Raw genomic sequence first — 13,571 nt, 5'->3', positions numbered from 1 at the left:
GGGCCTTCTTTGGAGCCCTTCTTATAGATATGTCTGATATTTGCTCTCTTCCAGTCATTAAAGATATCCTCTGATCTTCATAACTTTTAATTATAAATGCTAGTATTATAGACAGTGGCCCTGCAGCAATGCCAGCCATTTCTCTCATGGTGGGGCAAATTTTGTCCGGGCACATAGAGTCGTGGGGATATCAGAATATAAACTCTTCTTTGTTAGCAATTCTCACAATATCAGAGAGAACACCCTCCTTTTTCTACTGGGCCTAACATATAAAACATCCCTGTCCTAGTATGTTCATAACTCAGCAAACTTATTGTAAAAGCAGGGCAAATTAAATGTTATCCTTTAAAAAAAGGTATTCTCACTTTCCATAGAGTGGAGTACACATACACTGCACAAGCACTATAAAAACAATATTAAACCAACACGAATGCATCTTCAAATATGATTTAGCAATTGAGAAAAATGTTGAGTAGCCAGTACTTCCTGAGAAACAAGTTTCTACACGCCTCAGGGGCTTGAATGTACTTGCAGAACGTCAGAGTGCAGTAGATAACACTGAGAAAGTCTTCCCTAGCAGCAAAAAAAGAAGTAGGTTTGGGTTGTTTTTTTGGTTTTATTTTTTTTTTGGTTTAGCTTCTCCCCCATATTTATATAAAAGCATAATAGTTGCATTTATAACTACCAGACTGAGTTCTTCCTTCCACTAATGTAGGCCATCCACAGCACCCACCCTCTACAGCCTTTGACCCAAAATGATTCAGCATTGGCTTATGCAAATGGAAAAGTTTTACTTTAAAGGAAAAAAAAATAAAAATTGGCAGTCCGCTAAATGTCACAGAGGAAATTCACGGCATGTAGGAAAAGAACTGTGTAGAGAAATGTTGAGCCAAGACTGCCTAACACATGTTGTATTTATTATAGCCTAAGCATAATAACAACATTTTTAATGAACCTTATCTCCCTGGGATGATACTGTGGAAGCATTTTAACTACCAAAAGCCTTGTTTGCCCCATCTGGTTTCTGACATGTGCTCCGGCTGGAGCCTAATATTATCTCAGTACTCTGATCCCGCACACATGGAGAAGGCTTCAACATTAGGAAAACAGCTATTAGCAGCTCATCTGTTCTTCTTTCTGGAACGAAGCTCACTTGTGAGACCCCTGGAAGAGTCAGTCATTCCAGAGGACAAGGAAGCCCAGCCCTGGCCCTTGTGCCACATCCGTTCAAACCTCTGTGTCATTGCCAGGTGGCAGCTCTCGCTCAGGGAGGGAAGAACGACGCGGCAGCTTTGGGACACCCTGAAGCTCAGGAGAAAGTGGTCTCAACTCCGGATCCTTACTAGGGTTATCACCAGAACAAAAAAAAAGGCAGTATCTTAACCTCTTTGTTACTTAGTATCCTTCTGGGTGGTTTTTTGTTTGTTTGTTTGTTTTTTCAGAATTGGATAGGAGATACTTCTTTGCTTCACCAAGGCACCTTCCCCATTAAAGGCAGAAGCTGCATGTTTTCTATTACATGGAGCATTTGAGCTTTCTGAGAACTGAAACTAACTGTGAGTTAACTTGCTTTCAGGGCAGAGTGTCCCAATAGTTCAAAACCAGACATATCTCTTGTTGTTGTTGTGGGTTTTTTTGTTTGTTTGTTTGCTGGGCTTTATTTTTTGTCGGCAAATTTGGGGGGGGGGGGGGGAAGAGTTTTTAAATAAATTGCGATAAAGCCTGCGATCTCTTAGTGACTTGCAGCAGGAGAAATCTTCCTAACTGACATTTACCGCCCAAATCTCAATGAATTAAGTGTGGGCATTAAAAGAAGCTGAACCCAAAGTGATTCACAAAGAGCAAGTACTCACGCAACCCAAAAAAAAGAACCAACAAGAAAACAAGCCCAAAACAAGTAACAACCACGGCCGGGCATCGCCGCGCAGGCCCTGAGGAGCGGCCGGGAGCGGGGCCGGCGGCGCCCCTCCGCCCGGAGCCTTCCCCCGGCCGCGGCGGCGAGGGCGGGCCCGGAAGGGAGCAGCCGCCGCCCGCCTGACATCCCCGGCTGTGGGGCGGGGCGGCAGCGCGGGCAGCGGGCGCCATGCTGCAGTTCTTGGTAAGGCTCCGGGCTCTGAGGCCGTGGCGCGGCGGGGTGGCGGGGCCGCTGCCAGGCCGAGGGAGGAAGGGCGCGGTGTCCGGTCACCCCGCGGGCCCGTGTTCGTGTCCGGCCACCCCGCAGCCCCATGTCCGTGTCCAGCCCCCCAGTGGCCCCGTGTCCGTGTCTGGCCCCGCCGTGTCCCCGTGTCCGTGTCCGGCCCCGCCGTGTCCCCGTGTCCGTGTCCGGCCCCGCCGTGTCCCCGTGTCCGTGTCCGGCCCCGCCGTGTCCCCGTGTCCGTGTCCGGCCACCCCGCGGGCTCTGTCAGCGCCCGGGGTTGGATCCCCGGCAGCGCCTCATCTTTGGGCGGCTTCCCTTCTCCCTTCTCCCGCTCCTTCCCCCCTCGTTCTCGCACAGCGGTGCCTTAAAACCGCTCCGAAAATGGAGTTCCACGGCTTGTTTTTCCTCCGAGTCGTGCTCTCAGTTGGCCTTGGAGATTCTGCTTGCTCACGGTGATGTTCCCCTTGCTGCTCAGATTTCTTTGTGTAAGCATAAATACCGCTGTCCTTTAGTGAGAGCAGGGCGTCAGCCCTTGCCGTTTTGTACACCCTTAAAAGTGTATCGCTTGAGATGTGGATTTTTATATACGGAAATTAATGCGAGGGATCGCGTTTCATTACTGCCCCGAAGAGCAGCAGAATTATTAGACTGAATATTAGACTTTGTCTTTCGTTGGGGCAAGATAATTCAGCTGGCTAATAAGTTTCATAGCAGATGTTGATACCGAGCTAGAAGTGATGGCCTGTTGTAAGGTGGGAGAGTCTTGCTTGTTTTATATAATAATATATAAATAATATTATATATAATGAATAAATCAGGTCTGTTTCTCATCCCAGCTTCATAATACCATGTATGAAAAGCCTCAGTCATTTCTGTATCTGTTTATAATCCCCCCTGCACTCCAGTAGAAACCTTCAGTAGGGCTAAATATGGTTAGCCTCTCTCAAAGTTTCTGTGTTTATCAGCTCCACTGCTTTCTGCTATTTTGTTGTTGCCAGATAAAAATACTTTATAACTTCTCATTAGTGCATGAGAGTTAGACAAAAGATATACTAGTTCTGGGTTTCTTCCCTGCTTGGGTGGAGATTGGACTTGCTCTGACTGGTTAGGGCTGTAGCAGAGAGATAAAGGAATAATCTCACAAACCTTGTGTTTTTGCAATCCAGAGTTAAGCTTTTAAAAAGCCATTTGTTTACAATGCATCTTGAAATGCTGGAAATTGGAAGACCCTGCACCCTCATCAGTCCTGTTGTTTTTAGTGAATATGCACATTTTCATTGGCTCTGTGTTTTACTTTCCATATAATTGAAGTCTTAAGTAGTGATGTTTTTTCCCCCACTGCTTGAATTGTCAGCTCTAAAAATAAATGTAACTGGGGGGATGCAGTGCTGGACTTCCTAATAAAGGAGTACACTTTAGGGGAGTACTGATCTCAGGTCTATCTCTGCTGACTAAGGGTTGTTTCACAACAGAATATGACACATGTTGGAGAGGTTCTAGGGTAAAAGCCTAGAACACTGCTAGTAAACAGGGATCTGGTTTGTGTTTCCAGGTGGCTTCCCAGACACTGCTAAAGATACAGGAAATTCTCCTCTGCTTAAATTGATGCTCTAAATGAAGAGAAATTGCCGGGCTGGTTTTCATCAGTGCATTATTTGTTGTACCTGCTTAGCTGGTAATTGACACTGCAAGACCATATGCTAATCAAGGCAGTACACACAAGAATAATTCTTAAATTTTTGACGCTTAAAAATGATGATAAACAAGGAATAAGACCAAAAATCTGTTTAAGAAAATACTGAAGTAACTTGCAGTCAGAGTTCATATGACAGCTCTCATCCAATTTTAGTTTTCTATAGATAGATTTTCACCAGTGCTGCTTAGGGAGTCTGAATCACAGGAAAGATGAGCTGTGCTCTGTGCCAGTTTGGGCCTGGAAAAGATGTCTGGTTAGTAAGTGATGGCAAAGTTATTTTGTGGACAGTGGTTTTATTTTTCTTCATATAGTCTTATTTTGACAGTAGTAACCATGAGCAATAACAATTTTTTTTTTAATAGAACTGGCCTCAACTGTCACAAGGACTGATTTGTCTACTAACAATGAATGAAAGCACAATATTAGAAGTGTCCCCTTTCAAAGTAGTTAAATAACTTTCATGATATAGGGCAAACTTATTTTGAAGTGTAACAGCAAAAATAAAAAAATGTAGAATATTGAGAAGTTGCTGAATGAGAAGAGTTTCTTTCACTCCAGAAGGGTTCTTATGCTTGAGGATTTTCCTCAGCTGGCAAACAGGGTTTGGGCCAGAATCTGTGCTCTTGCTCTGCTGCCAGAGTGCATTTTTATGAACACCCTTCATCAACTATAAGTTTGCACAGTTGTCAAAAGAGGTTGTGCCCAGCTTCCAACCAACTGTACTGCCTTGGAGAAGCCCCTAGATCAGAGTGGATTTGGCTGAGAACTAATCTCTTGGGGTCAGAAGGGTTTGTCTGGAAGATGCACAGCTGTTGCTGCAGAAGAGAAGCAGCCGGTTTACATCAGTTTAAGTTCATGTTGTGAAGTTGTTTTGGTTTTTTTACTTCATACTAAGACATGTATGTCCCTTTCCAACAACAACTGAGCATTGTTCTAGGGAGGTGTTGCTTTGGGCCTTCCCAGCATGGACCAAGAGCTCTGTGATATGTAGGTTCCTCCTGCAGTCTCCCCCATTTTTCTAGGAGTTACTGCCTTTGTGGGTGTGTAGGGAACCTCACAAGGATGAACACAGCTTGATCCAAACAGTCTTGAGGATGTGGATTGAATAACAAAACTCTGGTGTTTTGGAAATGATGGCAAGGTGTTTCTGGTACAGAAGATGGGTAAAGTTGCATCCTTCTGGATGAAAGATGGGAAATTAGGTAGGAGTGGAGTTGAAACTCATTAAATACCTTGCAGTATCCCTTTTTCTTTATTTTAGCCAATAAGCTTTTGATGGAAGGATGTTAACTCTTCTCCCTTTGTTCCTTTTAGCTTGGTTTTACTCTTGGCAACGTGGTTGGGATGTATCTGGCTCAGAACTATGATGTGAGTATCCTGCTATTCTCAGAGGTAAACTTGTTCTGAACTGAAAATGTACAGCTATTTTCTCTCAATTAGAATGGAATCAGTCTTTGTTTTCATGGTTTATATTATTTAAACAGAATGCAGATCATGCTGACTTTAGTTCCAGGAGAACTCAGACTTCTTCAGGGGAAATTACCTCACTGCAAGAGTGTCAGGCATTGGAATGGGCTGCACAGGGAAGTGCTGGAGTCACCACTCCTGGAGGTGTTCAGGGAATAACTGGACATGGCACTTAGTGCTGTGGTCGAGTTGACAAAGCGATGATTGCTCAAAGGTCAGATTCTGTGATCTTGTAGGTCTTTTCCAACCTTAATTGCAAAAACAACAACAAAAAAAAAAGTAACCAAAACATCATCTTCTCTGTGGGAGCGTAGTACTTAAACCTAAACTTCTGTTCAGTCCTAGAGCTCAGCCATCTAGAGGCAGAGACAGGAGAAACAGAAAAGGTTTTTCAGATGCTCATGGGTTTTAACAGCATTAAAATACTGGTTTCCTATCTTGGATATCCTGTCTTCTTACAGGGTTCTCCACTCAGTGTAACTGTTAAAAAAAATCTTCAGAGCACATGAAATGTCTTTCTTCTGGACCTATAATAAAAATAAATTTTACCAGCTTTTTTGGAAAATGCAATACTTTCTCCTACTTCAAAAAGTGTATTGACCTGCAATCTTTCTCTCCTTCTTTTCTCACAGTGAGAAAAGAAAGAGAGCTTTTTTTTTTTTTTTTTTTTTTAGCTCTCAGTTGACAGGGTTTTCAATGTGAAAGGGCAGAGGAAGAAGATTTCAAGCTGAGCCTTCAAAACATGCTTTTAATTTCTGCCAAATCAGCAGAATCCCTTGTAAGAGCAGTGCCACTTTACTTTCTGGCTAGAGGAGTTAAGAACATTTAACATATAAATTTTTTAAAATTCTTATGCAATCTGTATTAGCCTTAATAAAAAGTTGTTGAGGCTTTGGTGACATTTATGTTTTGCTTTCTTCTCATCTTCAGTATTGATGTCTTGCTGGCTTATTATTGAAGTCATCTCACTTAAAAAAAAAAAAAAAAATCTCACATTTAGCTCTTTGTTTCTGCACAAACTTTGGTGATTTTTCCTGTCAGCCTCTCCAGGAAAAGGACTTAAGGAAAGGCTGGTGTTTCTGTGCAATGTTTTATAGTGTTACAAAAATGCAGTCATGAGAATATATTTGGATGTATCGATATGTATTACAATCATTGTATGGTGCTTTCCTGGCAGCACTGATAAAGTATTGCCACAAGAGGGGGACTCAAGCTTTTGATTTGCTGGAAGTGGTTCCCTGGAAATCCAACACTGACTTGCAGGATGGACACAGCAATTTTATTGCTGGTGCTGAAGATGATTGGATTGAGATGACATTTAATATAAGCTTGTTATAATGAGGTACTAATTCTGCAGCTGTACACACAGTGTTTAGTAGTAAGTACATGGAGGGTTCTGCTGACGGTGGAGTTTTTTTGGTTTAGTTTAAATGTCAGGCGTGTTATTACAGGCTGGTCTCTTTAATTTCATTTGTTCAAAGAGAGCTTAATTCTGAAAAGGAAGGTAAGAGGAATTTATGTTACCAGTTCTGTGAGCCTCAGACCAATCAATAAGGGAATGGCATCCTGTTTGGATTAACTGCTGCTTGGTGGTCAGGTTATCTATGAAGTAAAAACCCAGGATTTTTTTTTTCCATAGCTAAGAGTGGAAAATTTTCTTCAATTTCGTTTGAATCAGTTAGTTTCTAAAATCATACATTATCACTTTCCAGTTTTAGCTAGTCATAATCTGTGCTATTAAGAGCTTCAGGTTTTTTTTCCCATTTCAAGTTATCAAAATTTACTGTTGGATTGCTTTATCAAAATTCTTTTATTTGTAAGAGAAAGCTGAAGTTTTGAAACTCACAAGCAGTAAATTGAATTTTCATTCAAGTGTGAAACTTCAAAAGGGTGCCAATTTGCAATACAGTAGAATTCCCCAGTGAAGAATTTTGTTTCCCACCAGATGAACCAGGAGAAATATTTCTTAAGAAATTTCTTGTGAACATATTTGATGCTCTTGAACATCTCTTTTCTCTTGGGTTATAGTGCAATCTAATTTCCCCCTTGAAAGCCTTTGCATCAGTGTTTGAATCTGCTTATTGTTGGCAGTTTGTCTTCTCTCAGTCAGGAAGCCGGGCTGGTCATGCTAAATTTCCTGTAAAGTGATCTTTTTTTCCTTCCTCCTGTTCCCATCACCACTGGCTGACTTATAGCCTTAATAATCTAAGTATTTCGTGAAGCCTCCTGTGAGGGGCTCTCACCTGCTGTTTGCCTGATACTGCCTAGATTTAATCTCTGTGCAAGGTAACAGATACTGGAAATATCTTTTAAAAACAGTTTAAACTTTATTGAATTTCGTGCTGCATGTATGGTATTGTCTTTCTTGATGAAACTCACGTAGTAGCCCAGGATTTCTTGTTGTGTGGGGTTTGATTGTTTGTTTTTGTCTTTAAAGATTCCTAACATTGCAAAGAAGCTGGAAGATTTTAAGAAGGATGTGGAAGCCAAGAAGAAACCTCCTAATGACAAGTCCTGAAGGAGCAATGTGTTCCCCAGGTCAACTCTGTGTACACCAAGGATGCAATTTACCTTTCAGGCAGCAAAGGTCAAGTAGAGGGTTGGCATGGGAGGTTCCTCCACTCTTAGTCTTCCAGAACTGGAATATCCTTCTTTTGAAAGGGCGGCTGTGAACTTTTCCTGGGACTGATTTTCAAGGGTTTCAGAATTTGGATTTGCAACTGATGCCTGACTGGATGATATCATCTGTATTTTTCAGTATTTCTTTTTTCCTAATATTTTGTAATCTGTTTTTACCTGATCCAACTGGAGTGCTTTTGGTCTTGTTCCAATGTGTACCTCACACTTGATAATACCCTAGCTCTTAGAACAGCACAAAAGAAATTAAATGCATCAAGAAGTAACTTAGTGTTTCTTGTCATTTGTTGTGAGTGGTGGTACTCCACACACACAAGCAAAACAAAAAAAGCAGCCATTAAAACCCCTGGTGTGTGAGAAAACACACATCCTATTGTAGAACTCTTGTCTTCTGCTTGAAACCATAATTCTGAAAAACTCCTGTTGTAAATTCTGAAAAAAAAGTTGCAATGATTTGAGTAGATGTCAGTTTTATTAATTCAAGGATCTCTCAAATAATTATTTTCCCTTAAAATGGAAGAGTTCTATCAACTCTGTAACATGGCCTGAATGACAGAGTCTCCTTGACAGTCTTTTGCAGGATGTGAAGAACAAAGAAAAGTGCCAGGAAGATGTTCTTGCTTTTATTGAGGATTCTTGGTAATGGACTGCTGCAGACAAGCACAGAATGACCTCCATTTGTTCAGGCTCTAGATTAAAGCATACCTAGAGTGCTTCTCCATTATTGTTTTAATTAGGATGAGGATTGTGCCTTCAAAGTGGTTTGTCTTTTCACTATGTTTTCATTCTCATCATAGGAAAACTGTAGAGCACATGGTCTGTGTTCCTCTCAAAAGAGACTAAATCAGAAGATGTGCTTTGATCTCTAATGGGTGTTTAGTGCATTAGACAGGTCTAGAGACACTCAGAAGGAAAAGAACCCAAGCTCTGAGCACTAATTGTCTTGCTTTGTCAGTGAACTGTGCTGTTTGGTATTAACATAGCATCAAAGCTTTAAATATAGAACTCATGTACCCGTTGTAATTTTCACCCTCTACACCAAAGCCTTTAATTTGGATTTATCTGAGTGGACTCCTAGTTCAGGAGTTCACACTGGATCAGTAGGGACACATTTGCAGAGTCCCATACACCAAATACTTGCATTCTTTGCCCAAGTTTGGTGGGGACAAAGTTCTTCCACAATGCATTCCTGAAACAGAGGAAACTATTCCTCATGCGAAGATTCTCCTTCTTAAGCACTATAAATATATATAAGGAATATTTCACCTTTAATTTTAAATCCTTCCTTTCACCTCTGCCCTGAAATGTGTAGCTGACATAAAGCTTTCAGTCTTTGCAAAGGGTGACTTGCCAAGTTTAAAAGGTAGCTCAAGTCAGGCAATCTTAGTAGCGATACAACCAATTTTCCCTACAGTAAACACTCCATGAAACTCCAAAAGGGAGGAATGGTTGCACCACCTAATAGAAGATTATCAGAAACCTTGTGGTGGCAGCATGTGTGGAAGACACCCACAAAGTGCTTGGTAAAGGGAGTTCCCAGCTGAAGTCAAATTAATGATGTTTAGCTTTTACTGAGTTAGTACTGTATGTTCTTGCTTCACAGACTTCAGACCTGACTGAAGGAGTTTTCTTCCATGCCCAGAAACATTTCCATAGTGATAGCACTGCACAGCTGTTTTGATGCTTTCAGGAACATGATGAACTTAGGTTCCCCCAACTTCTTCTCCCTCCCCTCCCTTTCCTGTTCTTGAGCATTGAAAAATATTGTCTCTAACCCATTCATTTTCCTTTCATCACCATATAAAATGATATTAGTGTCTAAAATTGGATTATTTCTTTCCTCAAACATACTTTATATTCTTCTTCCCTTTCTTTACGTGGGGATGAGAAGTGAAATAATGTTCCAGATCTCTGTATTTGTTGCCAAACAGGCCAGTTACTCTAGAAGTGTTTTTGAAGCTGACTCTTTCAGCTGAGCATTCCAAACAGATGTTAGGATTTCTTTTTTCCTATCATATTAGGAAGTGAAAAGCTGCAGCTGTAATGTTGTAGAAACAATATATGCTCATTAATACTGAAGACAGGATTTCTGAGGTGTTTCACACTGTTTGCAGCACTTTCCATTTTGGCTCAATCTGGGTTTTTTCCTCCCACATAGTAAGCTGTAAATTTGGATAACATCATAACACAGCTGATGTGGACTTTGCAACTACTGTATAACACCTTTTACCTAGGCTGAGGTTATCCAAGGTGATGCTAAAATTTAACCTTACCTTTCAGAGGCTAGATGGTGAGCACAGATAGTGACTGCTTGATGCAGTTATTTTATCTCACTACAAATCCAATAAAAAGGATCTTGGTTTAGGAATTTGTAAAATAATGTTAACATGTACCACCAAGAAGTCTAGCAAACACAACTACATCTCTCTTTTTTGTTCTTTTGAGGCAAAAATAAAAAGAAATGAACAGGAGACTTCCCTCTGGATTTTAGCAGCAACTTACATGCTGATACCCACTCAGAGTGCTTTGGATGCAGGGCACAAAAGATGGATGCTCCAAGAAGTTAATCTAGGAGCAAGTTTCCCAGTTAACGTGGGCTCTGTGAATTCTGTCCATCTCAAATACCTATGTGGATAGCTAATATTGCCAGCTAAAATAGCAGACTTCCTTCCTTTGCTGAAAACAGTTGTGTTCATGTATTGGTTCTTTTGAGACTTGCCCTGGAGCTGAAGGTTCAAGGTAAAATGGGAGGAAAGGAATATATGAGCAACTAACAGACTTCTAAGATATTGACTGTGGATTGAGGGTGTTATCCCATGTTGGAAAATAACTGCCCTAAGGCTCTTCTGCTATTAAACAGTCAAGGGTTAATAACCAAAATAAAATGACAGATAGCAAAGCTAATTATTAGCTTGCTGGGCATCAGAACCCAAATAAAGTCAGTGGATGCACCTCACAGAACACATGAGTATTCTGTGGTTTTACATCCCAGAACCACAGCCCTCTACCCAGTGATGTTTGCCCCATCCCTGGTGAAACAAAAACATTGCAAAGCAAGAAACTGGAATTTTGGAAATTAACAATGTGTTACTTTCATAAGCCTGGATTATATCTGTGTTTGTAGAAACAAGGTTGTGCATTGATATTCAAATGTAAAAATACCAATATTCTATATGGAATGCAGAATTATTTTGGACATTAGGTGGACATCAGTCTGTAAGTTGCTGCTAAAACCCAGAGGAAAGTCTCCTGTACAGTTTTTATTTTTGCCTCAAAAGAACAAAAAAGAGAGATGTAGTTTTGTTTGTTAGGCTTCTTGGTGGTATATGTTAACATTAATTTTACAAAGTCCTAAACCAAGGTCATTTTTATTGAATTTGTAGTGAGATAAAATAACTCTGCAGGTTATTTGCTTTTTCACCTGCAACATGCATTATTCACAGATGATAAGTTTTACTTTCTGGAAAATAAATTTCATAAGTTGCCCTCAGAATAGGTGCTCCTGTCAGAGTCAATTCTGGCTTTAGTCTTTAATGTACTTGGAAAAAGAATGAATACCCCAATCCTGTAAATCACTGAAACTCACTCAAACCATAACTACACTGTAACTTTCCAATGCTGTAAGCCCAAATGCTGGAGTGGAACACACTTTTTGTTTTCTATGTGGAAACATGGATTCTGCAACAGAATAATTCCTCAGATTAGAACCTTTCTCTGATCACTGCACTTTTTGGGCCCAAAGATGCAATCTAATAACTAAGATACCAATCAACATACAAAAAAAAAAAAAAAGGGGCCTGTTTTAAATTCTATTATTCAAATTTTCTGCAAACAAGAGAGACTAGAACAGCCATGTACAAGTATTACCTACAGCTATCATGCTCTGTCTTTTCCCTGAGAAATAAAATACTAGCAGCTATGAAATGGGTAATTGCTCAATATAAATCACCTCAATTTGCTTCAGTTAACTTGTTCAGATTTTACATCAGGTATATTAAAAAAGTACATATGTGAAGCCCTAATAGGATTTTAGTAAAAAGTAATATAAAAACATAAAATATTATACTTCTATTAGTTAATGAAGTTCTACTCCTAGGATAAATGCTGAGCTGAAAGCAGAATTTTTGTTTTTAAGGCTTGCTGAATCTTGAAATCACCCTGAAATCACTTAATTTGAAATCAGGCTTATTTGGCCTCTGAAAAAAAATACTTTTGCCTTGGTTGTTGGTAGAGACAAATTTGAAGTTGAGTGACAGTACACTATATTTTATGAGTGAAAATTCCTGACTTCTTTGTCCACTTGCCACTATTACTACTACTACTACTACTACTACTACTACTACTACTACTACTACTACTACTACTACTACTACTACTACTACAACAAAGCAATAATGATGAGCAGAATGTGGTGTTAGGGCATGCATTTACTGATCTGATGTGGAAAAAAGGCCAGGACAGTACACTGCCTACATCTACCTTGGTGGGACATGGCAGTGGCAAGTGTCAGCAGCCATGAATATGGAAGTGTGCCAGGAGCACCAAAACAGGAGAAATAGTCTCTTGGGGAAATTCCTTGCCTGAGTCCATTCCAAATGCCTCTACACCAATCTCGTGAGACAGAAGCTAATCCAGAGCCTCCTGGATATGTTTCTGAAGAAATATTTTTTGAGATGCGCAATAGTACCAAGCCAATTCATGCTATTGCTGTTCTTACTGAAGAGCGTAGCTGGATGCTCTGTTTGATTTGTGAGTAATCCCAGGTCTCCCTAAGGCTGGCTGGAATGCCAGCTGGTGCCTCTCACAAATGAGAATATCCCCTGGGAAATCTCTGGGATAGCAAGGTGTGATGGGAGCTGAGCAGAGCTGAGAAATCAGTATTAGGAGGGCAGAGAGTGATTTGTTGCTGAGCAACAAAGCAATTGGATGATGCTGGTGGATGAAACGTGAAGTGAAAAGGTTTAGAAGATGAGTGCAAGTAAAGGGTGCAGAGCAGCTAAAGCCCTAGGAAGAAGGCAAGCCAGAAAGTTTCTTGGCAGGGGGAGAATGGTCAAAAGTGACTTCAGGCGCTGTGAACAAAAGATGTTCTCCTTGCTGTGTGTCGGGACACAACTGTTGGTATTGCAGACACCCCCACCCACTGTAGTGCTTGTCCTGGAGGATGTTGCCCGTGTTGGTGAACAGGCATTGCAGCCCCTCCTCTCCTGCTCCTGGGGCTTCAGAATGGAGCTCGTGTCAGGGGAGGCCGGAGTGCCTCTGCTTTGAGCATCATTTTGGGCTCCGTGTTCAGCAGCAGCCTCCTGCCGGGGAGCAGGGACACACGCAGGGAGGGAATCAGGAAGGCTCTGAAGGATCCACACGGCAGAGGCCGCCGTGAGCTTTGTGAGCTGGAGTGCAGCACAGCAGCAGGCTCGGGCTGGGGGGAACACAGCAACAGGTGGGATGGGAGGAGAGTTGAAAAAGTGAGTTGTTTTATGCATTGGGGGTCATGGGGATGCTTTCAGTGACTGATGCACAGAAACACTTCGCTATGCAAAATGAAATTTACAGGAACTACCAGGAATAGCAATTGTTTTGCTAAAGGATGCCACTTCCTGCTTTTTGAACAAGGGCTAATAAACGCTTTTAGTTTTT

General features: G+C 41.2%; 1 protein-coding gene across 1 annotated transcript; it reads left to right on the top strand.

Moving 5' to 3' along the window:
• Positions 1–1,997: 1,997 nt before the first annotated feature.
• On the top strand, positions 1,998–8,203 carry STMP1 (short transmembrane mitochondrial protein 1). The gene is made up of 3 exons (XM_066183840.1): positions 1,998–2,098; positions 5,148–5,201; positions 7,738–8,203. Exons 1-3 carry the CDS (start codon positions 2,084–2,086, stop codon positions 7,816–7,818), a joined length of 150 nt encoding a protein of 49 aa, XP_066039937.1. The 5' UTR covers positions 1,998–2,083; the 3' UTR covers positions 7,819–8,203.
• Positions 8,204–13,571: the final 5,368 nt, after the last annotated feature.

The sequence above is a fragment of the Chamaea fasciata genome, unplaced genomic scaffold (genome assembly GCF_029207755.1).
Source record: "Chamaea fasciata isolate MVZ Bird 193981 ecotype frontalis unplaced genomic scaffold, bChaFas1.0.hap1 SCAF_5, whole genome shotgun sequence".
NCBI classification, from domain to species: domain Eukaryota; kingdom Metazoa; phylum Chordata; class Aves; order Passeriformes; family Sylviidae; genus Chamaea; species Chamaea fasciata.
Note: the sequence above shows the minus strand (reverse complement) of the source record. Positions and strands in the feature narration are given on the sequence as shown.

Coding starts and splice junctions, on each gene's coding strand:
- STMP1 (XM_066183840.1), top strand. Junction 5,202..7,737: donor ATCTGGCTCAGAACTATGAT/GTGAGTATCCTG, acceptor TTGTCTTTAAAG/ATTCCTAACATTGCAAAGAA.